Here is a 26,590-nt window from a genome sequence, read left to right as displayed (position 1 = left end):
GACTGTGGTGTGTAGATGTGGTTTTCTTTGTTTTTAAACTGCCTGAGGTCCTCTAAGCTTCTTAGGTTTGAAAGTTAATGTTTTTTTCCCAATGTAGGCAAATTTTGACCTACTTCCATAGATTTTTTTTTTCTGTTGATTATCTCTCTTCTCTCCTTCTGGGACTCCAATTTCACATATTAGACCAATTGATATTATTTCATATGTGCCCAAAGTTCTGTTCATTCTTCAATTTTCTTTCTCCATGTTCCTCAAGTGGGATAAATTCAAATATTTCTCTACAAATTCTACTCTTTTCAACCTGTTGAGCCCAGCCAGTGAAATTTTTTTTTCCATCCAGTTAATTTCTTACTTTTGATTTTATAATTTTGGGTTTTATAATTTCCATCACTTTTATAATTTCTATGTTTCTACTGAAATTCTAACCTATTCTCTTATTATGGTCATTTTTCCTCTAAGTTCTTAAACACACTTATAATGGTTACTTTAAGTTTGTTGTCTGCTAATACAAATATTGGAATTATCCTGGAGTCTGTTTCTCTTGAGTACTTTTTCTCTTGACTATGGGTAACATTTTCCTATTTTTTTTTGCATGTCTACTAATTTTTTATATTGATATTATGTGTTATACATTGTAGAGAATCTGCAGTCTGCTGTATTTCTGTAGAGAATGTTGATTATTTGTTATAGAAGACATTTAAATTACTGGTTCATCACTTAAATTTATGGAGGCTTCATTTTTACATTCTGTTAAGGTGAGTTTCTTTTAGTTTAGTCTGGACCATGGCCCTCTTCACTCTTGCAGCAGGGAATAAAGATAAATAATATTCAGTCCAGCCTAAATAGATTTCCCAACTAGCACTATGGAACTGCAGTGGATTCCAGATTTAAAAAAAAAAAAAAAATGGAGAGTAAAGTAATTTAAAGTGCTGAGATTAAGAAGTCTATGAACTTAAAACTCTTCCAGTCATATTGACAGAAATACAACTGAAACCAGATTAAACGTAAAAGATTTATTGGCTCCCATAATTAGGTTTAATCAGTTTCCCTTTCTCTCCTTTGCCTCTCTTTGCTCAGAAAGTGCCCCTCAAAGAATTGCGAAGATGACCACTGGCAGCTCCAGCCTGAATCGCATCAGCTTAGCAACCCCTGTAGGAGGATAAGATTTCTTTCTCAATAATTACAACAAAAGTCACAGGAAGGGTTCTCCATGCTCTGGCTTATGTTATGTTTTCACTCGTGGAGCTGAGGAGGAGATTAGACCAGTCCCAAATGACAACAAGGACGGAGAGTTTGTCTAGGAGGGATTCCCAAAGAAAAAGAGGGGCTCTAATATCAGAGGAGGCAGAATAGATGCCAGAAAGACAAAAACAAAGGGTTTGGGTTCTTTGTTTTTGTGTTACTCCTCAATGGGGAAAAACAAGCTTTGACATTAAAAGTAGAAGCAACAGGGGCTGAAATATCTGAGCCATTGTTAGTCTAGCCCTGATGAGGAGGGCAGAAATAGGAAAGGAGAGAAGCAAAATGATACAGAATTGGTTAATACACTGAGACTATATTGAAGAGAGTAGTATTATGCAGAAAATAAACTTTTGGAGGGAGGGGACATGAACAGAAGCAGCCAAAAAAAGAAAAAAAAAAGGAAAAAAAAAAAGATTTAACTGACATGTTTATTTAAAGTGCTGCAACCTGAAATCTTTCTTCTGTGGCAACTACTGGGAGAATTTTTTTTTTTTTTAATTAGGAAACTGCACATATGTTTTAAAGATTTTATTTGTTTGGAAGAGACAATGAGCAGTGGGGAGGGGCAGATGGAGAGAGAGAGAGAGAAAGAGAGAGAGAGAGAGAGAGAGAAGCAGACCCCCTGCTGAGCAGGAAGCCTGATAGAGGGCTCCATCCCAGGCCCTGGAGATCATGACCTAAGCGGAAGGCAGATGCTTAACCTACTGAGCCACCCAGGTGCCCCAGGAAACTGCATATTAAAATACAGTTCAATAAGGCCAAGGTTGTGAAAAAGAGGATCCCTCCTGAGCTATCTGTCATGAGAGAAATTCCCTAAGCAGGATGAGATAAGTGGGAATTCAGTACAAGCTAATTGTCACTAGTAGCAAAATAAATCTGAAACAAGCTCCTACATTATCAAATGTGTAAACACTTTACAAGGCACATTTCCATGCCTTATTTTCTTTTATGTTTGTGAGCACTCCATCATGTTGGAAATCCTTGAATTTTACAACTGTTTCATGGGTGAGGAAATCTGCTGTGTATTTCTGGCTTCATCCTAAACAAAGGATAGAGGTTAACAATGTCCTGGCTGAGAACAACTAGAAAGGACCCGAGCTAGATTACTATGACTATACAGGAATCTAATGGCCATTCTGCCTATTGAAGGATTGTGTAAAGTTTCATCTCAGATGCTTCTGTGTGAGCAGGACATCAGCTAATGGTACTAGAGCAGGTTTTGAACACTCCCTTTTTTGTTCACACTGAGCTCTTTAGGTCTGAGGAGAAGTGGCTTTCCTGGTCCTGAAGCTCCTTTTAAAAATTATCTCAGTACTGAAAAATTTCACAAAATCCGGGACTGAAAGAGCTGAGAAAATCTTTTAGAGTTGATACCATTTGCTTTTCACAATTTTTTAGAATTTGGGTGTCTGTGTACTTGCATTATTTCAATAGGTGGCAGCATGTCCTCTCCTTTAAAAGGTATCTTTTTAAAAGGACATCCTCAGTGAAAAGCTTCCGCTGGGAAAATAAGAGGTTCTACTAATAATATAGGCAAAAAGTAAAATTTCCCTGTGACTCACCATGAATATGCTTGTGGTCACAAGTCATTCAACAGGTTTTGATCCCACAGTAATAGCTTTAGAACAAACATTGTAGCATGACACTTTTACTTCAAATTCAAATGCTATTTTATTCTCTCCTCATCAATGACTTAGCATACTGGAAAAACTCTGCCAGGCAACACTGAACACTTACCCACCCACCATTTTGCGGATAATTCTGTTTCCATCCTGGCCACACCCTTCCCTTCTGCACCCTCTTTAGAGTGACCAGCTTCAAACTTTTCTTTTTTCAAGACTGATTTATCTATCAACATATATAAATGTTTTAATTACACTTACAATGACATTTCTCCCAAGGGACCCTCCAAGAAATGGTTGGTTCCAAGACAAAAAAAAAAAGAGTGGGGAGGCTTACTAGAAGCTTGGAATCCATCAACTACCCTATATTCTAAGACTATGAATATTTTAACAGGGACAATCTCTTCTGTTTGCGGCATGAGAATGATGACTGCCCTTGGGTGGGGGTGGTAATGAGGGAAGCAGTTTCTGCTGGTATTCAGGACTTGGGGTGCACATCAGTGGTGTTATATTCGTGCCCTTGAGCATTCTTTGTGCTAAAGTATATTTCTCACCAAAACTGGGCTCCTTTAGGTTAAGTGGGCTGTTGAAAATGAAATTGTGGCCCCCAATTATAGATATTTTATAACTTATATAAGATATGTACATAATAAATATACATAAAATTCTATGTAATTACATATAAAAAAATATATCCAAACTTTCTAAAACTACCTCTGTTAAAATAAACTTTTAATGAAAAAAAAATCATTCTTACTATAGTAGACAGAGTTGGTGTCTTCCTAGATGCCCTTGGATCCTTTCCATCAGCTCTATGTGCCCATCCCATCTGTGTGCTTTCATGGCAGCTTGTACTTGGGACACTCAGAGGATGGCCCTTGGGCACTGGAGCAGCCTCATTTCTGTACTGAAGTTCCACCGACAAAAAGAGTAGTGGGAATACAAAAGCCCAGTTTCTTTGTCTCTGGGGAGAAATAACAACTCTGAGGTGTAATCTAGGCTCCAATGCACCCGTAGGATCAGGTAGAATCTGAGATTTCTCTTGAATTTATTCCCAGGCCTGGATTTCCCCTTTCCCAATCGTCCTTCCACACTCCCTTCCTGGTTTCTCTGGGAGCACTTCCTTAGTAAGCCACTTGCAGCAGAATCATTTTCTTAGACTCTACCGTGGGAAAACCTGACCACTGACCAAAGATATTTAATGTTGTTTCCTCTCCTCTCCTCTCCTCTTCCATCTCCCAATTACCCCACCCCCCTACCTCCTCCTCCAGCAACCTTCAGTTTGTTTCCTATAGTTCAGAGTCTCTTATGGTTTGCCTGCCTCTCTGATTTTATCTTATTTGTTTTTCTGAGATTCAGTTTTGTTATTGCTATATTGAATCCTATTATATGATTATTCTACATCTAACATTCCTTATTTATTTATTTATTTATTAAAAGATTTTATTTATTTATTTGACAAAGAGAGAAAGATCACAAGTAGGCAGAGAGGCAGGCAGAGAGATGGGGAAGCAGGCTCCCTGCTGAACAGAGAGACCGATCTCTGGGCTCGATCCCAGGACCCTGAGATCATGACCCAAGCTGAAGGCAGAGGCTTAACTTACTGAGCCCCCCAGGCACCCCTAATATTCCTCTTTTAAACAAATAATTAAGCTTATTTAAAATATCTCCAAAATTGTCATTCTGTTATTAAAAAAAAAAAAAAGTAAGCTCATCATTTGAGTGTTGTCTTTGCTGTTAAGGCCTCAGAGAGAATTAAATTGTTGTAAAAAGATAATGATCTGGAAAATGTACACGAATGTACTCATAATTTTGTAGTATATATATCATCTGTCTCTCCTAGCCATACTGTGTCAGCATTGCTTGATTCCTTCTGTGGTTCTTAGCTCTGACTACACACTAGAATCCCCTGGAGAGTTTTAAAAATATTAATGACCAGGCCCTCAGACATTCTAATTTTATTTTAATTAAATACCCAGTTTTATATATATATATATAATTTGGGGGGTATAAGCTCTAGATGACTATAATGCCTGCCAGAACTGAAAAGTACTTGCCAATTTGTTGACATTTGTTAGATTATTCATTTGAACTAAGTCTGTTTCAACACTGCTCCTCAAAGAATTCTCTTTCATGTGACTGCTGCTCACCTTTGTAGTATTCCTCACTTAAACTCACTGGAAGGAACAGAAGAGTTCACTGGTTAAAGATTTTCATTCTACTCTTCTCCTCAGGGGCTTCTGGGTAGCTCAGTCAGTTGGGCATCCCCGTCTTGGTATTGGCTCAGGTCATGATCTCATGGGTCTTGAGATCAAGCCCTGCATCTGGCTCCACACTCAGCAGGGAGTCTGCTTGAGGATTGTCTCCCTCTGCCACTCCCCCAACTCTTTTTTTTTTTCTCTCTCTCTCACTCTCAAATAATAAATAAAATAATAAATAAATCTTTAAAAAATTTTTTTCTCCTCATTTGCCCCACACATGCCCCCCACCCATTCCCTTTCTCTGCTTTTCTTTCTCTAGAGCACTTTATCACCTCATTCAGAATGAATGAATGAAGAAAAATTCAAAAAATAAAAGTGAAAAAATAAAATAATTAGTAACATACAAGGAACTTTCTTGAAAATAATATTTTATTATGAATGAAGGTAGAAAAAACATTTTTACAGTGGGGAATCTGCTTCTCCTTCTGCCTCTTCCTGCTTGCACTCTTGCTCTCTCTCTTTTTCTCTCTCTCTCAAATAAATAAGTAAATAAATAAATAAAATATTTTTCAAAGAAAGAAAAAGACATATTTAGAGACTCACAAGTGGTTATATGAATGCTTTGCATTTTTTTTATTAAGGGATATCATTTAGAAAATATAGAAGAGGTGTGTCACATTGGATAAGAGGATGGAAATAAATTTACAGAAAATACAAAGTACCCATAGGTCAGGGAGAAGCTATAAAAGAAAAAATCCAATCATACATGACTTGCATAATAATGAAGAAGCAAACCATGTGTTGGGAATTAAAACCTTGCAGGAGAACTCCAGTGCCAGCTATTATAGAACACACTAATTCTTTCTACAAATTTTTCATGATTTCATTCTATGTTCAAGGCATTGTTTTAGGTGCTAGTTATATAGCAGTGAACAAAACAAACAAAAACCTCTACCCATACTGAGCTAACATTCTGGTGGGAGACAGAGACAATAAATACATAAACTATAAAAATCTATATGTTGAGGGTGGTAAGTGCTATGGAGAAAAATAAAGCGGTGGTATTTAGGAGAGTTGCAATTTAAAAGAAGATGATAGTCAAAGTAGACCTGATTGAGGAAAGACATGAAGGAGGGGAGGGAATGGACCATGTGGACATTTGGCAGGAGAGCATTCCAAACAGAAGAAACAAGAAATGCAACTGCCGTAAGTGGGAGTGTTCCTGGAGTGTTGAAGAATGGAAAGAGTGCCGATGTGGCTTGAGTTGAATAAGAACAGTGAAAATGAGGTGAGAGAGGTGAGAGGTTGAGGGGACATGACCACGTAGCCCTTGTTGTAGGACTCAGGCTTTATCCTGAATGAGGTGAGAGCCATTAGAAGGTTTTGAGCTAAGGGTGACATACTCCAGTGTTTAAAAGATCATTCAAATTGCTTGTTGCAGATATATTTTGGTGAGAAGCAAGAACAAAATCAGGAAAACTATTTAGGAAAGTATTACAATCATCTAATTGAAAGATTGTGGTGGTGTTGAGCTACGTGGAATCTGGAGATGGTGACAGGTGGTTGGCATCTAGAGATATTTGAAAACAGAGTTGACTGGCTTTGCTGATAATCAGATTCAATGGATAAGAGAAAGAGAGATGCCAAGGAAAATTTCAATGCATAATTATGTATTTTGTATTTGGTTCAATTCAATTTTGTAAATATTTGTTTTCTACTATACATTATCTATTATATATAAGGCACTGTGCTAGCAAGATGCAGTTCCTTCTACAAAGAGACTTATGTTCTGGAAAGGGAAACAGATGTATCATTCAATAAATGTGTGTATATCAAAATAATATAAATAACCAAAGTATGTTAAAGTTCTAAAAGTGGGAAGAGATTAACATTGTCACAGAGATAGAGTAAGATGCTGATGGAAATCCTGGAGGAATTGATGACTAAGTTGAATATTGACAGATGCATGAGGGCTTTTCTGGGTGTTGAGGAGTAATATTCCAAGGAGAGGACATTACAAGAGCAAAGGCACAGAAGAATGAAACAGCCTGGCATGTACAGGGAACTAGAAACAGATTGGACTGGCTGGAATTTTGAAGTTCAAAGTGAAAAGAGGCTGGGAGCTGAGTGGAGCAAATGATGAAGTGTCATACATGCCCAGGTTTGGACCTAGGATTTGCTCCAAAGAAGAACCAGAGAAGGGCTTTAAATAAGGAGAAACTGTGATTGATCAGAGTTACATTTTATAAGATATTCTGGTGGCCATCCAGAGATAGATTGGAAAGAGGAAAAGACAAGAGGCCAGAAACCCAATCAAAAGTTATAACCATTGTTGAGAGCCTGCACTAAGATGATGGCAGAGGGAGTAGGCAGAGGATGGTAGAGAAAAGAAAGGATGTACTTAAGAGACAGAAATAGCAGGGTCCAATGACCAGTCGGTTTTAGTGAATGAAAGAGAAGGGAGAGTCTGGGAGGCTGAAGATACATTCCCATTAGGATTAGGGAACACTGAAAAATAGAGGAGGTCATGCAAGTGGGAAACAGTGAGGAGATCAATTTTGGCATGTTGAGCTGAAGGGCCTAGAGAATAGAGATGGAAATCTTCAGGGAGAAGTTGGATATAGAGGCCTGGGAATAAGCAGAGAGAGATGGCCTTTACCTATAGATTTGTGAGTCAGCAACATACAGTGGGCAGGGGGTGGGGGCTGGTTAAAGCACCAAGAATCCATTAGACTGTTGAGGGAAGAGGTTTAAAGTGAAAAGGCGGCCAGGAAAGAATCCTTAGGAACATCCACTTCTAAGGGGAGGATACAGGAAAGCAAACCAACAGCTGGCATTGAGAATGCATAGTCAGAGAGGTAAGATAAGAACCAGGAGAAGGAGGACCCTCCAGAGTCAAAGAAGGAAAAAAGAGAATGAGTAAAGGTAGCAAAATCCATGATAAGATCAAGTAAGATGAGGACTTAGACACATTTGTGAGCTGGGTAATTTGAAGGTCATCATTGACCTAACAAAGGGAAATTTTTGATATAGTGATAAGGTGTAGGATGTTAGAAATAAGACTATAGTGATTTAGTGAATGAATGAATAGAAGTTGAGGGAGTATAGACATATGCAGAGACTACTCTTTCAATGAGCTTAACTGTGATTCAAATCTTTCCCCTCCATATGAGGTGAGGCTATTCCTGGACTATCCTGTGGACTAGAATAGGTGGAGGCAGATACTGAAAGCACATGAGTATTCAGAGCTAAGCATGAAGTGGGAAAGTAATTCTAGTAAGCCAGATAGGGAAGTTTGAAAGTTTCCCCAAAGATGAGAGGCCAGCTTGTGTCCAAAGCTGGAATAGGGGACCAAGATTAGGACAGTTAGGTAGGGTGTTCGTAGGCAGCTACTTGAGACGATTGCTGAATCTGAAGTTCAAGGGACTGATCAGAGACCTAATTTCTGGAGAGGGGTGGGGGACAACAAAGGGGAATTAATAAACTGAGGGTAAAGTCCTGGCTATTATGATGGAGTCTTGAGATAAATGTGGTAGAAGTAAGGAAGTTTGAGAACTAGGAGACTAGCAGGTAATGACTTTAGATATGTAAGGATAGCATATAGAGAATAGTTTTAGGCAATAAAGTCTGACACATGGCTATGGGAATGGGATGATGCTGGAATAAAAGATGTAGGTGTTTGGAATTGAGGTAGTCAAGGTTCTGGGAAGTTGTGGCATTGGTGGAATCATCCCCATGGGCACTGAAGTTACCCAAGATAATTGCAGAAGTTGAATTCAAGGAAGAATATGCCTAACTCCCCAGAAAAGATGAAGGAGTGACCAGGAGAGGACAATCATCAATGACAAGTAAGGAAAGAGAAAAGCTATATGGAATAAATGTCAAAGCAGGAAAGAGTTTTAAATAAGAGTGTGCACATAACAGGCATTGGGAAGGATATCTTCAAGTCTTCCAGGAGTTGCCATACATTTGGGAGAGTTGCAAAAGGAAGTGGTATCCTTAAGGTAGAGAGACAGGAGTCCAAGATTCCATTTCAGTGAAGTATGTAAGGAGAGAAGATACATATAAAAACAATATGCTCCCAGAAACTGAGAATCACCTTTTATTTTCTACTTAGGCTATTGAATTAAGGGTTTCCAGGGAATCACAAAGACCGTTGTACTGACTGGGAAGTATTTAATATGATCAAGTCTTAAATAAGAAGCCATGAACATAAACATTTAAAACCAAATATATAATAAATAATTATTAAGTTATAAAGTACATAGTTTGCATTAAAACTAAATTCTTGGATGCAAATGTAAATACAACAGAGCAATAATATAGAATAATAATGCTACAACTTTATACGTGTCCAAAGAAGACACTTTCTGCTACAATAGTAAAAATCATGATTGATTTTTCCTGAATTTCTGTGACCTACTGCAATGCTTTTCTGTCTTTCTTTTCTTCCTTCCTTCCTTTTGTTTGTTCGGAACATCTCTTTTGTTCCTGCAATGAGTCTTGTTACAAATGCAATTGAATTAGATTGTGTAACTGAACTTTAGATTCAGTTAAACTTCTACTCAAAAGTATGGTCAGATGTTCCCATAAGAGTATCCAGAATTTTAGAGACTCAAAAACACATAAAACTCTAAAAAAAAAGGCAGAACAGACTTTAAAGATTCAGTCCAACACCCTCATTCTATAGAGAAGGAAATAGAAACCGCGAAAATTTAAGCAAGTGACCATGATTTCATAGCCAGCAGAATTTCAGGCCTCCTGAATCATGACAATAATGTTTATAGGTAAGCCTTATATCTCTTTTGAGGGCTGGGTAAACCTTGAACACGGAGCAGTGAAGATGGAGCTGTTCAAGTCTTACTTCATCTTGTTTGTTCCAATGCAGTGCTTTTCTTGGGGTGTTGTTAGGATCTTTACCTGAGTCTTTAAACTCCGCTTAGTGAAGGCTCTTAACCAACACCCCATTAAATTATTTTTATTTCTAAGGTAGAATCTCCGGTCAAAGGATTAGAACAGAGATTTTTAACAGTAAACACACCAAAATAAATACATTATTTTAAATATAAAATCACAGTGTCAAAGAAGTCAACAACTATAAAGCCAGAAACAAGAAATACAGACTTCACCCTTTCCTAGTTAACTTTGCGGCCGCTTTCTAGTTTTATCCCAGCAGTCTGGGCTGGCACCATTTCACAGATAGGCAGGCTCTCCGTGCGTGTTATCATTGTCATTGTTTACATGACCCCTCTGGAATAACATTTTAAAAATTGTAAAGCAGAATGCCTTGTTTCTGACGATACAACATTTCATTGAGAGTTGATGAAATCATTGATGGCTAATGTATCTTTCAGAATTTCAAATTTATCTGTTACTTGTTTTTAAAAGACTTTTAAGTAGATCATTTTCTCTTCTCAGAACATACAGTGTTTCCCATCCCACATCCTCTTGCACATTCACAGCCATTTTAACAATAAGAGATTCTCAAATAGCTTATAATGTTCTGGCAAAAATTTTATTTTTCTAGAGTTTTTAACTTAATATTTAAATAAAATCTGCTGGAGTTGATATGAAATGGCAATTAGAGCAGGTTTCTTGTTTTTACTATCCATGGTTGAAAGTTTGGAATGTTTATGCAAGGTCTGTTTTCTATGAGGACAGGAGTCTTGGCCTCTTGATTTGTCTCCTGATTTTGATCTTAGATAGATGATTGAATTTGTCTTATGCAAAGCATGCGAGCACAAGGTGTCTGTCACTTTAAAAAGGAGAAAGAAAAGAAAGGAAGAAAGAAAGGTGACAGACATTTGGAGTTACTAGCTCACTCCCACACAAACATTATAACAATTTGAGATGAGAGCTACAAGACTTTTCAAATGTATTTTGTTTCAGAAGACCACCTGATATATGCCCTCTGTAGGTTTTAATTGCCATTTCCACAAGCTTAAAATGTTAGCTTATAAGGGCACTTGAACTGGGAAAGGTACTATTAATCCCACTCAAAGAAAAAAAGATTAAAGAGTGTATTCCATAAATACATTCATATCTATAGCATTTAAATATTTTTGATAAATCCCAATAAAGGAATAAGACTTTTTTGTAGCCATCTAGTAAAACTATACCTTGGCACATAAATAAACTATATATTTATACATTAGATAGTCTGAGATAAAAAGTAAACTCTTCAGATTTACATTTCTAAACACTAGGTTTTCATTTCCTTAAAAGAATAAAGACCAACTTCTCATCTTGACTATATGCTTCTGTATTTCTCAGCTTGAACGAAGGTGTATAACTTAAGTTATGATCATCAGAGACCTCATTCTTGTGGTAATCAAGATCAAGGTAAGTATAAGATCAGTAAGTTCCCAAATTACATTTTTGGCTAAAAATTTTAAGCTTCTCCACCAATAAAGGAATATCATAGTTGGGCAATAATATCAAGTAAAAATTTTAGAAACCATAGAAACCATAACAGAGGAAATCAAACTCTAATTGAGTAGAAAGCTTTTTCAAGTTGATCAAAACAAACCATGTGGATCAAACTGAAATACTGCATTGTAATTGGGGGGAAATAATCCTGACTTTGAACACTTATCTGAGTCTTTCTCCCCATCACTAATACATTGTACTCCTCCATTTAGAAACCAAGAAGTGAGATTCACTACTGTGTTAGAGTATGTGATATAGTGTCCAGCTTCAAGTTAGATCCTCAGGAACCTCATATTCCATGTGTTCTAGGAGAGATGCTGATAAATCATCTGTGGAAATAATATACCATGAGTAACACAAACATAAGCAGCAATCTGGGTAGATAAATACAAAGTAGAAAATCAAACATAATTGCAGCTACATACCCTTTGGATGAGCGATTTCAGTCTTTCTAGGAATTCTTTGGGTGGTGTTTTCTCATAAGAATCACATGAGGGGCATGTCTAGAAATCAATGAAAGAATAATATTCTCCTTTAAAACATTTTTCCTACTTATTAAAGTGTTCAGTTAAAATTTTTTTTTCCAATTAGAAATATAAATCATGTTCACTGAAAAAAATTCAAGACGCACATAAAATTGTTCAGGAAGAAAACAATGGGAAAAATTACTTGTAATCCTATCCTCAGAGATAACCATGCAATCTTTTGATGTATACCCTTCCAGTAATGGTTTTTACAATTTGCATTTATGTTTTTTAACTTGATGGTAATTTGCTTTATTTACACTCAACATATCACAAGCATTTCCTGCATGTTAAATATTCTTCGAAAATATGATACATAATGGTTGCTTTGTATTCCAACATTGTATCAAACTTATTACTATTTTTGGACACATAGATTGTTCTAACTTTTCACTATTACATACAATACTGCAAGAACATTTCTGAATAATTTTATATGCATCTATTTTATTTGATAGAATTCTAGAAGTAGAATTACTAAATTAAAGGAATAAAAATATTTCTCTTGATGTATGTTGTGAAAAAGGTTTACCTCTGTTCATGCAGACCATACTTACTATTGTTGGGTATTGTTAAAATTTTTAATTGGATAGAAGTAGGATTTCCTTAACTTGTATTTAGTTGATTATAGGGAGAGTGAACAAATTTCATATGTGTATTACCCGCTTATATATATTTTTTTTAATTCTAGGGTTTTTTTCTTTATCCTTATTCTTTTTTTTTTTAAGATTTTATTTATTTATTTGACAGAGATAGATCACAAGTAGGCAGAGAGGCAGGCAGAGAGAGAGAGGGAAGCTGGCTCCCTGCTGAGCAGAGAGCCTGATGTGGGACTTGATCCCAGGACCCTGAGATCATGACCTGAGCCGAAGGCAGCGGCTTAACCCACTGAGCCACCCAGGCGCCCATATCCTTATTCTTTTTGAGAGCAAACACCAGGCCACTGCTTGATATTCAGCATCTCTAAGTCAGTTTGATGTTGTGGTGAGAGCATTTGACTGAAAGTTAGATGATAGAAGTGCTAGTTCTCATTCTACCACTTAGTATTTGTGGGGCTAGGATAATCACTTAACCTCTGTAGGTCTCATTTTCCCATCTACCAATTGAAGGTGTTTAACTAGATAGTTCTAAGCTCAATGCCAGCACTGCCATTTCATGAGTCTTTGCTATTAGGTTGCAAACACAGGCTCAGCCCCTTTCTGTCTGGAAAAGTTTTAGAGGGATACTCTTAACATTGCAACCTGGCCAAGCAATTAAAGAAAATAAAAGCCATTAAGATTTCATTTTAATCACACGTGAAATTCCTTGGTGGAGAGAGAACTGATTAAAAAATATTTTGGAGCAATTTATCTTATGTGTTTATCCACTGGTTTCTATTAATTCTTGAGTTAGTCATGAGAGTATCAGCATTGCTTATGAATTGACATAAGAAGAGATATACAAGAGGGTATACCTTGTAGGACCTCCTAAAACCAGGGACTATTAAAATTCTCCAGCCAAATAAGTCTATCTATTTAAATGTAGTATTGATTCTATGATTGTACAGGACAATAATATTTATTTAAGAGAAGGCGGCCAAGTTTGAGACTTTTCTTAGTCTTTTGTAGGCTATCTCCTTTCTTGTGCAAAAACTGGGATCTGTTAATAAAGAAGACGAGTTATATGTGACTTGAGAGAAATGAGAGAATAATATTTAACTAGCAAGTCACAATTGGATTCTCTACCTAGCGACTTCCTCACCTTGGGAAGTTACAGAGACTTCTTCTAGCTACCAGGGACTTTTAGAAAACTCTAGAATTTCTGGGCACTTCTAAGTCTGTGGATTTGGAAGAGGTGACTCCACTTCTCAAAATACACCATATATGATAACATGTAACTGGAAGGAAAGCACCAGAATCTCTGGCTCCAAGTGTGTTTGTGTGTGTGTGTTACATCATGTAAGAGACATAGTTAATAAGTACAAATAAGATAGATAACAAATAACAATCTTACTGGTCTGTGTATCTGTCTTTTGTCTGCATTTTTGAGAGGTAGTTTCCTCTTCAGCTGTTTCGTTAATACTTTTATTTTCTGCTCGTTGCCTCCTGTATTTGCTGCCTTTAGTTGGGCCGTCTGAAAACATGAAAAAGCTGACCACTCACAATGTCTCTGAAAGAGAAATAATTTGTATATATGTTAACAAAAGTTATTCAGAAAGTAAAAATGATCTTCCCAATCCTCTTTTTCTACCTCTACTACAATGTATTAGATCACATTTATTTCAGCAGATGATGAGCAATAAGTTCACATCATACTTAATCTTTGAGCTGAAGAGAAGGAGGCACCTGACATTTGAAATATCGCCTCATATTAGGGAAGAGAGACCATAGTCCTGCCTCACAGTCAAGAGGGAAGAGCCTCACTTTTCCATAGCTCTTTATTCCTAATTCCATTTGAAGTCTGGGTGGTAGGCAGGATCTTCTTGTTTTGTGGGGGAGAGTTGGTTTGGTTTTAGAACAAGTTTTCTAAAAGTTACACTTGGTTTGGTTTTAGAACAAGTTTTCTAAAAGTTACACTGTGCCTATTTGCAGCTTTGGGTGAGATACACTGTAGTACAATTAACAATCAATTTTATTTGTTTTTTTTCTTTCTCTCTCTCTACAGTATACATGAGAGCATCTAATGGTGACCTGTCTCAAGCATCTTCTGATCTTGTACAATACCTGGCATCGTGTTTCATTGTTGGTGAATGCTCAATAAATAGGTGTGGAGTTGACAAATGAAATAAATGAGTCAAAACCCCTACTTTGGGGAAAGGAAGTGGCTTTGACCTTTGATGACCTATTCCATATCTAAGATTCATTATACCTGTGAAATACTACACATGACTCTTCTAAAATCCTATTCACACTCTTGGATCAGTTAGAGTAGGATTCTGCCTGAGTCAAGAAGTCAAGGAACAGAATTTGAGACTTGGCCAACCAATGGGAGGGAAGACCGCTCCTTAGAAACTAAGGGTAGTATCTCAAAGAATGGAGAAGTGGACAGAACGAGAGTCAAAACCTTGTCTCTTGGTTTAGCCAAATAAGTAATGAGTAGTGAATAAGTCAAAAAAAATCTTAAAAATCAAACTAAAAATAAAATGGAGTTTATTGGAAGAACAAAATTTAAACTGACTTGTTGCAAACATTTTAATGCTCATCTAAGAACTTGTATCCAAGTTTCTTTTTTCTTTCAGCAAATGTATGTGTAATATGCTCTCCAATCCCCAGCCCGCCCTACCATAGTTGCTGTATCCTCATTGCATTAATGTGTGTGGAAGTCACTGCCGTATAACCAGAAACCTCAATCTCTCTCAGTCCCTACAAGGGCAGTCCCATATATAACAAACTTACCTGAGTTTTCTCATGGACAATCAGCTGAAAATAGCATCTGGCCTGCTTTACATTTTCCAACTCATATGCTTACCCAGTATGAATGTTGATTAATAACATGCATCTTTAAGATACAACCCCATCAGGTTTGCTTTGCATACATAGCCACAAGCCGAAAACCAGCTTATCTGGTTTCCTTATATCAGAGCAGCTTGCCTCTCTCATAAGGGCAAGGTAATATCCTTTCCATATGTTTGCCAAAATGCTTATTTAATAGAAACTATTTATAAATGTTAATTATAGCACTTTTTTTTCCTTGAAAACCACATGTTCATGTTTGTTGAAGTTTTTTCTTTTCTCTTCTTTTTGACCACAACCGGCTTAACTTACTGGAAAAAAATAATATTCATATTTAAAGAGGTAAATTTTCCAGCTGAAACTGAAAACACTAACTGCTTCATCCGTGATGATCTGAAAAACCAGCATTTCTCACAGAAGCCCATTTTGCTGAGTTAACATTTACATATGTATGTTGAAAGAAAGTTATGTTCCAAAGAAGTAGAGGGGCCCTACCAAATGAACTCCCTTGATGTTGCCAGGAATGGTCATGATCAGTGATGAAAGATTTTATACCCGAGAAAGATATTCTGAAAGCCTCTGAATGGCATCTGGATGCTGATACACATACTGACAGGCCGTGCTGTCTCCCCTGCCTTTCCTTGTTCACCTGTTGCTTTGTGCTTTCTGCAAGCAGCAGAGTGGGCCTTGGCGATGTGGGGTCCAGGACAAAGAACTGTTGGATTTGGTTTTGGGTGCACATCAAAGGCAGCCTCCAAGAGGAAAAGGAGTGGAGGAGCTGTCCTGCTAACTGCCTTAAGGATGTACTGAAAAGGGGCATGAAGAGATTAACCTTGCTTCAGGGAGCCTTACAGGGCTTAAGGATGAACCCCAAATCATGCATAGCACCACCATCTGGGAGTATCACTGTTATTTTCCTTGGCTGTGCCTTGGTGGCAACAAACGATGAGGGCAAGACTGTGATTCCTTCATCCTCGAACCCATGATAACATGAAGAGTTATGTGTCCTACATTAGTATTGCGAACAGAGGGAGAAGTACGGAAGTCGAAAGCAAGAGTAACAAACAGAGAACAGTCAAGTGCTGCTTTTGCAAGGGAGCACATTTGGCTTTGTTGTTTTGCAACTGAGTGTTTGAAAATATTTACCTCCATATAGCTTATTTTAACCAGGCCTCACAGAAAGGCCTGGCCAGTCACACTAGGAAGTCTTAGTGGAGATTACCTTAGCCTACACACAAACCAGGTTTAGGGTTTCTCAGTAACAACACTATTGACATTTTGGGCTAGATAATTCTTTGTTGTTAGGACTGTCCTGTGCATTCTAGGATGTTTAGTAGCACCTTCGGCCTCTAATTACTAGATGCCAATAGAAAGCAGTCCCCTACACACAATTGTGACAACCAAAAATTTCTCCAAAGTCAGATGTTCTCAGGGGGTAAAGTCATTATCAGTTGAGGACCACTGGTTATGTAATTAGAAAGAAAGAGAATGATGCCTGGCAAAGCCAATTAGGGATGGGAGATAATCACTATTTGTAGCAACATTTACATGCAACATGTAAATGAATTTATTTTCCTTAAGCATTTTAGTCTTTTCAAATCTCTTATAGACCCAGCTTTCATGCTAGCCCTGAAAAACTTGATATAAAGCTACTGTGGCCTTTAACTATTTTTTTTCTTCCTAAGTTTGCCTGCCAACATAGTTTAAAGATTAGTTACACCATTTCTTACTTGTATCATAATCAGCATTGTTGGATAAGATTGTCAGATAGATACAGTGTCACCAAGAAAAAAAAATCTTGTTATGATGTAAAACAAAAACAAAAAAATCTCTATCTTCAACAAAGCATAGATACTTAACAAAGGATGTACCTACTGAATCAATTCAAGTTAGAAAATGGGAAATCTTCCCTATTTTTCATTTTGCAACTTATAGACAGGGCTGGTGCAAAAGGACTCTAACCACAGCAGTTAAATAAAATGCGTGAGATGCTGAAAATGCATATTTTGATAATTAGGTCATGATTAAGAATATTCTCAGTTATTGGAAAAGTCTTTCCAATAAGCTGAATGTGCTACTTTCATTTTAGATGCTGCTTATTAGAAAAGGGCCTAGTAAATGAGAGTGGTTAGGTTCAGAGCTAGAGAGTGAATTTTAGAGAAAAGCAATAGTTGTGACTCATTCACTTTCTAAACTTTTACACATAGTCATTTACGATAATTGTTTTCTCTGCAATGTATCTTTTTATGCCTCCCCTTTGTAGTGTCCTAATTACTGGTAGCACTTTTATTGTAACTCTCATTTATGCACTTAAAGGTCTGTGACAATGAAAACATTTCCCCAATTGCATTTATCTCCTCAGGTTACCTGACGTGAAGACTAGAGCAAAGTTACTAAGGAAAAGATCAGCACAGAGCACTCTTGAACTATATCCTAGATGCTTTCTTCCTGGGACCTAATGGACCTAATGGACCTAGTGGATTTAAATGGCTTAAGAGAATGGGATGAGTTTGTGAAAATAGTCCTTTTGAAGGACCTCTCCAAAGGCCAAAGACAAGACTCACTGAGGCCAAGGTATATGGGAATTATATTCTAAAGGACAGCCCTGATTGCCATTCTACCATTTTTCCTTGTTGTGCCTTCTCTCTCTTCCTTTCCTTTCCTTTCCCTCTCTCCCTCCTTCCTTCCTTCCTTTCTTTCTTTTTCTTCCTTTCTTTCTTCCTTTCTGTCTTTTCTTTATTGTCTTTCTTTCTTTTCACTAAAAGGTGAATTCTGCTTCTTCCAGGGTGTGTCTCTATGTCTTAGATAGGTTTGCCAAGGAGGGCTGAATAAGTTTCACACACAAGGGCTCTTACAATGTAGTTAGTTGATTATTGTTCAGAAACTGATCATAGTATAGTTTTGTTATTCTGTCACAACAATACTACTTGGAAGTACTCTTAGAGATATTTGGAGATTAAAAAAATATTTTTATATGTTTATATATGCAGTGTTTTATTGGTTGGCTTGTTGCTAAACCAATGAATGTTTGATCAAAATAAAAATAACTATTTTACTAACTATTAAACCCCCAAACTCATTAAAATTAAGTAGGTTCCTAAATAATTATGTTAATGCCTTTCTTAATTGGATTTAAAAACTTGTACCACATATATTTCACAAATAAATTCAACTGGTCTTACCTTTACATCCTCTGGAGCTGGCAGAGATTCATTGTCCTAGAGCAAAAGAAAATTAGTTCTGGGTTATTTTTATAAGTCGAAAAGTTCCTTTTATATTAATTGGAGAATATTATTTAAATTTTATTGTGACAAATATGGCCTTACCAAGTCATTCAGATTATCTTTCAGCTGATCAACAATATCTATAAGTTGACGCAATCTAAGCAAGTGACGATCTGGCTCTTGGATGCTTGATTTATGGGCCACTGTCCCCAAGAAGATGACCATTAGGCAGATGACTATCTTCTCCATGTTGCCAGCACTGGATCTCATAAGTGCCAGTAGAGCAAGACCTTGGTCTCAGTTTTCACTGCAGTTTGACTGTGAACAGGTTGTCAGTAAAGCTACCTATTTATTCATCCTTCAGGGAGAGGTAAAGCCCTCCCATTGCAGCCTGGAAATCTTTGTAAAATGGATGAATGTGAGTAACTCTTTTTTCTTTTCCACTGGCTAGGTATACGTGTGCATGTGCTAATGCGTGGGGGCAGGGATTGATGGAGTCAACGAAATGTGCCCCATCTGCATCTTAGACAGGAAAAAGAGAAATGGGTGAATTCCAATTTTCAGCATGAATCAAGAAGCATGCATGGTAAACAGTAGGTACTACAAAACTTCAAAAAAGTAAACAAAAACACTTTGATCTCTCTTTCTTGGCCTCCCCTAGCATCTTACCTATTCCCTCAGCCAGTCATAAGGGCACTTCAATAATGAGTAAAGTGGCAACATGTGCTTTCTTGCAGGACTTATTCTTAGAGTAATAATGATGACTTTTGACTGAAATCATCCAGTATTCCATCATAAAGGTAGGAGAGGGGCTACATTTTAGGAAAGTTTAAATATCGGGGGTATTTTCCAAACTAACAAGAATATTTTAGGATTTTAATGAGCTTAAAGGGTTTAAAGTAAGATTTGCTTACAGTTCTTCCCAAGAACATCTTTAATATTGGCTTCTAACATTTTACCAATGTGGTTTTTAAATATATCATAATTGATTCCAAGAGATTCTGAAGAAATTCATCCCATCTCCCAATCAGGATCTCACTCTACCTTCATTTAAAACAAAACAAAACAAAACACTTTAATGTCCATCTCTTTCATATAATGCATCAATTAAATGTATGAAAGGTACTGATACTCATTCCTATCCAAACCAAAAATTTTTTCAGTAGCAAAATCAAAAATATCCATAAATGATTCTTTTTCTTTTGAGGTAGTGTTACTTATTTCTTTTAGATGTTAATTCCTCTGGGGATGCGCAGCACTATTCTAACTACAACCAGGTAGATGTTAGAAAAGACTCAAAGTCCAGAAGTGGTTTTATCATCTTCCTCTCTGATGTTCTTCTGTCCCTACTGCTCTACCCATTTGAAAAAGTTAAATATAGCGTTCTAACCAGAAGTATATTTGTACCACAGGCAGGCAGGTCTTACAAATTAAAGTCTTGATTGTGGATTTTACTTATTCACTCATTTTTCATCTATTTCATTGCATGCCCTCACCCTACTTTTATGCTAGACTGTTACATAGCCAAGATGGAGTTTGTACTTTCTAAACTTTTACACACAGTCATTTATGATAATTGTTTTCTTTGCATGTACTTGATTTGCTTGACTATGATTTTTTTTTTTTTATCATAGGGTATCTATTCAGAGCTACTCAGGTTACTTACTGTATGATCAGGAGGTCCTCCCTATAATCACTAAACTCTGTAGGGGAGGGTTCTGGGTAAACCTATGAAGTACTGTGGACGAAGAATTGCCACTTGGCCCTCAACATTGTCTGCATAGTCTTTGTACATGCTTTCCTTAGCTGCCCAAAGACATGTGAGACTCCTTATAGACACTAACCACAGTGGCTAAGAGCTCAATTTCTAAAGTAAAGTGCTTAAATTGAAATCCAGGCCTTAGCAATTAATAGCTCATCTGATCCCAGGTAGGTTAATGCGAAAGAAAGTTAAATACAGACCTTATCATAGGGTTGCAGTGAGCCTTAAATAGACATTCCAGGTAACAGGGCTGAATGCTGCAATGATACAAATCCCAGAAATTTAAAAAAAATAAAAATCCCAGAAAATTTGTGTGTTGATTATGGATAAGGAAGAGCATGACAGGTCAGTGGTTAGCCAAAACACACAGGTGTGGCTGAGCTGATTGTAAAAATGTCAAAAAAGCCTTTCGTACTGCTTAGAGAGAACCACTCCTTGCAGCCCTGGAGGGCCTCCTCAATGTCCTACATACCCCAGTCCTTCCCTGGGACCTCCCAGCCCTCACTACTCTACATCAATCTGTGTGCCAGGATCTCCAGGGTCCTGCTTCAGCACTAGGACAAGACCTTTCTGAGAATCAGACACCCTGACTTAAGTGGCATATCCGTTGTAAAGCATTTTGAATATCACCGCTGGTGTGATGGGCTAATCCCTGGAAACTATGAATAGGCTACCTTTATGAGTAAGAAAAGGGACTTTGAAGATGTGATAAATTAGGGGTCTTGAGATGTGAGAGTAGCCCAGATTATCCAGGTGTGCCCAATATAATCATGGGGTCCTTGTAAGAGGGAGGCAGGAAGGTCAGGGTCAGAGAAGATGTGAGCACGGAAGCAGAAGTCAGGGTGATGGGGGCCTACAAGCCAGGGAACACAGGCAGCCTTTAGAAGATGGAAAAGGCAAGGAAAAAAATTCTTTCTTGGGGCCTCTAGGAGTGCAGCTCAGCAACACCTTGATTTTAGCCCCATAAAGCTCATTTTAGACTTCTGACCTCCAGAACTCTGAAATAATAAATTTGTATTGTTTTAAGCCATTGATTCTGTGGTAATTTTTTACAGCAGCATTAGAAAAATATTACCATATGTATTGAAGCCTTTACTCTCGGAAAAGAAGGTGGGAAAGAGAGGAGTGGCTCATGAGAGAACCCATAAAGTCTGGACTTTGTTTGTTGGGCTTTTGCGGGGTGCACATAAAGGGGACAAGGAATGTGGAGAAGAGGAAGTAAGATTAGTGTTGGCTGCCAGGTGGGGTGGGATGATAAGGATATAAATGTATAATGAGGATTTTCCAGGAAGTCTGGTGCATACTGCTACAAATTATTCCCAGCACCAAGAAGGCTTTGCTCAGAATTAACAGTATGTTTCAAAGTTATGGAGCCAAATTTGCATTTCACTAGAATTTATCACTAGTTGAGATGAAATTTAGGGTGGGAGTGAGGAAGCTCAGATTTAACTGAGTTACATGTTATCTGCTTCGAGGTAACCTTACTGATACTTTTATGGCATCATTCCATTGGGGTCTTAGTAGCTTTAAGTTATAATCATTTTTATAATCTAGATTTAGTCAGTTTTGTTATAATGCTCATGTGAAAAGTGAAAATTTATTCCATTGATTAAATATACCAGGGAAACATTTGAGTATAACAAGAATTTTGTGTTTGCCTACATCTGATTTCATCTATCAGAAATGCTAAATGAATGCAGGAAACTGCCTCCAGCTGAACTGAGCTGTATCGGAATGCACAAAATGCACACACGCCTCAAACATCCTCCAGCTGCCTCCGTTCACCAGGTGTATGATGAGCCATACTCATCCACATCTGGGCTTGCAAGGTTCCGTCCTCGAAATCCCTCCGTTGACATTTCTCAATAGCTCACAAGCTGCGACAGTCAACCCCCGTGAACAAACTTCAACCCTTTTTCTAGGTAAAGTGTCATATTTATAGTAGTATCTATGTATTTCTTAACTATTTAACATGTGTAAAACTGCTATATTTTTTATTAGGTTCCTACCACCTTTTTTAAGTGTCTCTGACAACATGTTGGAGTACCGAGCCCCTAATCTCATTTTCCCCATAAGCTCTGTGGTTGTTGTTGTGCAATGTTGTGTAGTACAATGATTTTTAGGAAAGTATGTGTCACACTATAGCAGAACTGACTGTATTTTGTCTGGAAGTGGTCACATTTAAGCCTCAACAGCCACTAGTTCTATCCAGGTAAAGATCAAGACTAAGATAGAGAATTTATTCTTGAGCAGGGAGGAAAAAAGGGAGACGGAGGAGGGAGGGAGAATGGAAAACTAATTACTTTGTATTTTTACACATTTCCCAACTGAGCTTGGGTATTTTAAAACCCTGGTGCCATTCCTTCCATGGCCCTTCCCCATCAGCACAGGGAGTCTGTCTTGGCCTCTGTGGACCCCCTGAGACCACGTCAATGTGTTTCAGTGGTCCAGGAGCCTCCTGAAGTCATTTGCAAAATTTGGTGTTCCTGTTTGTGGTAAGAGGAAAACCTTACATTTCATCTGCTTCTCAGAGGAAATGTCAGCAACTGCTATTTTTATTTTCCAGGCTCCAGAGACTTCTTTGAGGGGCAGAGTAGCCCATAATTCTTCTGCATATATACATCATTGTGTATAAGTATAGCAGCTTCAGACCTTGTATCTGGGAGAAGCTAAGGGTGGCAGTCCGGCTGGAAGGCATGCTTGTGTAATAAGCACACTGCTTTTACTGAACTTCTATGTTTATTTGGTACCTTACAGCGAGGTGGTGGTTTCTGCTGGAGGCATTCTTTCCAGGAATGTAACTCGGGTCATCACCAAAAAGCACGGTGCTCTAGTCACCCACAAAGAGGATTTATGGACACATTTCAAGAATTTCTCTAATGGACTGTGCCTGAAGACTACCTGTTCTGTGTAGGAATGAAGCCTGCGAACCGAAGAAGGCTTCTAGCCAGGGAGAACAGACTGATGGTGAGAGGAATAAAAGGAAGGGAAGAGTTAAAATGAATGCTGCTAGTTCATGGTTTTGCATGGGGAAAGCTGTACTGGAAACTATTTGGCTCAAGTCCCGTGTCCTATCTTGCAGCTCTTCTTGTGGTCATCATTTGTCAAATACTTTCTGTTTTTCACTTGCTGCATCCCCTCATGGATAGAATTAGATATTTTGCAGGATGATCTCTGAGAAAGAGGCCTCCACTGGTTCAATATTAAGTTATTATGATATGTACCACTGCTACCAACAAAAGGTATTCAGACAGTGGCTGGCCTCTAGATAACTATGACACCCATCAGTGAGGCTAGAGATCAGTTGTCCTTCATTCCATCAACCAAATTCCACATCAGGAGATATGACAAGCCCCACCAACCTTATCTAGAATCCTTGTCCTTGTCCATGATCAAAGAAACACTATTCTCTCCTTCCCTAGAGTGATGAGTAGCTATAAACATCTTGGCCCTACAGCCCTTAATGCATGGTCATAAAGATTTAAAAATGTGATGTCGGTCTTTGCTGTGCCCTCTTTTTTAGGTATCTACTGAGCCCTTGTTAATCACCTGAATAGGAACCTCCCCCAGCTTCCTCCCAAGGGGCAACAGTAGGACCTCTTAGAAAGGAGTCTGCAGACTCATTTTGGACAGTTATTTCTGTTTCTAGGAATAAGGATCATTTTTGGAAACTTACTAGTTTTCATCTTTTTTTAAGGTTGATTGATTGATTGATTGATTTGAAAGAGACAGAGAGAGAGTAGCAGAGAGCACCAGCAGAAGTCAGGGGGGCACAGAGGGAGAGGGAGAGAGAATTTCAAGCAGACTCCCTGCTGAGCTGGAGCCCAATGCAAGGCTCAATCTCATGACCTGAGCCGAAATCAAGAGACAGATGCTCAACTGACTGGGCCACAAAGATTTTCATCTTTTATTTACAAAAGTAATACATCTGTGTCATAAAACAATGAATTCAAAATATATACAGTTGTATGAAGTAAAAAGCAAAATGTTAAATTACTCCCTTTTCCTCCCTCATTTTCACTCCTCTTGAGAGTTTACTATATATCATTCTAGACTATTTTCCTATGTACATAGAATATCAAAGAATAGATATAGATATATAGAGATTGAATAAAATAGAATTTTATATGGAGAAGAGATATATGGAAATTAAGAGAGAGAGGGATGCAGACATATAAAAATCTGTTAATACAAATTTAATCTTACCATGCATATTCTACAACTTTTTTTTTTTTTTTACTTGAAATATGTCAGGGACAACAATCCATACAGTGTTCATATACAGGGCTATCTCAATTAAATAGCTGGATTAATATTTCATTGTATGGCTTTATATAATAATTTACCCATTCATACTCCTATTGATAAATATTTAAATTGTTTCCAGTTTGTATCTCCTACAAACAGTGCTTCAATGAACACTCTTAAACATCTATATCTTTAAGCATATGTGAAATATATCCCTTTAAGATACATATACTACATTTCATTTCCCAACTTGAAAGATTATATCCTTTTAACAATTTGAAAGAAATTGCCAAAGTGCCTTTTAACATGTCATATCTACATATTTACACTCTAACAACAGAATTTCCTTTGCTCCTCCACTCTCAAACCTTTTATGTTATGAATATTTTAAATATTTGCCAATGTGCGGGGCGCCTGGATGGCTCACTGGGTTAAGCCTCTGCCTTCAGCTCAGGTCATGATCTCAGGGTCCTGGGATCGAGCCCCACATCAGGATCTCAGGAGCTCAGCTGGGAGCCTGCTTTACCCCCTCTCTCTTCCTGCTGCTCTGCCTACTTGTGATCTCTCTCTCTCTGTCAAATAAATAAAATCTTTGAAAAGAAAATTTGCTGATGTGCTTAGGCAAAAACATGATATCTTGTCATTGGTTTATCTTTCTTTGATTAATAGTTAAGTTTGGCTCATTTTTATATCTTATTATCAGCCTATTTCTTTTCTGTGAACAGCCTTTTTCATATTCTTTGTCGTCTATGGGGTTGTTTCCTACTTACTTGCAAGGCTCTTTTTTCTATTATATATATTTCCATTTCATATAAAGATATGTTAAACATATTGATATTATCTCCTTTATGGCATCTTTGCCATATAGAAATTTTGAGTTTTTATGTTATTATATCTGAGAATATCGTGTTTTATGTCATGAATTCCTGTTTAATATCAAAATGCCTTACTTTCTATAATAGTAAATGGTAGTAATGACTTTAGTGTTCATCTTGTTTGAGTAGTTCTTTTTTTTTTTTTAATTATTATGTTCTTGCTTGAGTAATTCTAATGTCAGGGAGGTCACTATGAATTCAGGAGTGCTTTTAAATGAATTTGCATTTAATTTGTTAAGACTAGCTATGTTTTTTTGAAAACTAACATATATATGGTTGAAGATGATTTAGCCAATTTGTAGACAATGCCCCATGAATTTATTAGATTCATGGGCTCCCTGAATACACTGTTTTAGAACAAAGATTGGATACCAGCCATTTATTTGATACATCATTTGCAAATATCTTTTCCCATTCTGTAGGTTGCCCTTTAGTTTTGTTGATTATTTCCTTTGCTGTGCAGAACGTTTTTTTCTTGATGAAGTCCCAATTGTTCATTTTTGCTTTTGTTTCCTTTGCCTTTGGAGACACATCTATGCTGAGGTCAAAGAGGTTGCTGCCTGTGTTCTCCTCTAGGATTTTGATGAATTCCTGTCTCATATTAGGTATTTGATCCATTTTGAGTTTATCTTTGTGTGTGGCATAAGGAAAAGGTCGAGTTTCATTCTTCTGAATGTGGCTGTCCAATTTTCCCAGCACCATTTGTTGAAGAGACTCTCCTTTTACTGTTGGGTATTTTTTTCTGCTTTGCCGAAGATTGGTTGACCATAGAGTTGAGGGTCTATTTCTGGGTTCTCTATTCTGTTCCATTGATCTATGTGTTTGTTTTTATGCCAGTACCATGCTGTCTTGGTGATCACAGCTTTGTAATAGAGCTTGAAGTCTGGAATTGTAATGCCACCAGCTTTGGTTTTCTTTTTCAACATTCCTCTGGCTATTCAGAGTTTTTCTGGTTCCATACAAATTTTAGGATTATAAAGAAGATGTGGTGTGTGTGTATATATATATATATATATATATATATATATATAT

The 26,590-nt window shown here is 37.4% G+C and overlaps 1 protein-coding gene and 1 long non-coding RNA gene across 3 annotated transcripts in view; one reads left to right on the top strand and one right to left on the bottom strand.

Annotated features, from left to right (window-relative positions):
• The window catches only part of LOC309862648, a 75,030-nt gene that overhangs the window by 32,954 nt on the left and 15,486 nt on the right, over nt 1-26,590 (top strand). Inside the window, exons 2-8 of one of the 2 annotated variants that reach the window (XR_014310625.1) lie at nt 11,339-11,407; nt 14,662-14,761; nt 17,812-18,023; nt 19,125-19,259; nt 19,411-19,473; nt 22,117-22,357; nt 23,193-23,402. This is a non-coding gene — a long non-coding RNA (uncharacterized lncRNA). Of the gene's footprint in view, nt 1-11,338; nt 11,408-14,661; nt 14,762-17,811; nt 18,024-19,124; nt 19,267-19,410; nt 19,474-22,116; nt 22,358-23,192; nt 23,403-26,590 lie in introns of both variants that reach the window. The other variant, XR_014310626.1, reaches the window with a different exon arrangement.
• On the bottom strand, nt 9,155-18,996 carry IL21 (interleukin 21). Its single transcript, XM_082726754.1, has 5 exons — nt 18,776-18,996; nt 18,632-18,667; nt 14,011-14,166; nt 11,920-11,997; nt 9,155-11,823 (listed from the first exon to the last, which is right to left on the bottom strand). The coding sequence occupies exons 1-5, from the start codon at nt 18,941-18,943 to the stop codon at nt 11,800-11,802; spliced, it is 462 nt and encodes a 153-aa protein (XP_082582880.1). The 5' UTR covers nt 18,944-18,996; the 3' UTR covers nt 9,155-11,799.

Source organism: Mustela nivalis (assembly GCF_964662115.1).
Source record: "Mustela nivalis genome assembly, chromosome: 4".
NCBI lineage: Eukaryota > Metazoa > Chordata > Mammalia > Carnivora > Mustelidae > Mustela > Mustela nivalis.
The sequence above is the reverse complement of the archived record's forward strand: the minus strand, read 5'-3'. Positions and strand labels throughout refer to the sequence as shown.

Coding starts and splice junctions, on each gene's coding strand:
- IL21 (XM_082726754.1), bottom strand. CDS start 18,943: ATGAGATCCAGTGCTGGCAACATGGAGAAGATAGTCATCTGCCTAATG. Junction 11,998..14,010: donor AAAGACAGATACACAGACCA/GTAAGATTGTTA, acceptor ATTGATTTCTAG/ACATGCCCCTCATGTGATTC. Junction 11,824..11,919: donor TGAAATCGCTCATCCAAAGG/GTATGTAGCTGC, acceptor TTATTTCCACAG/ATGATTTATCAGCATCTCTC.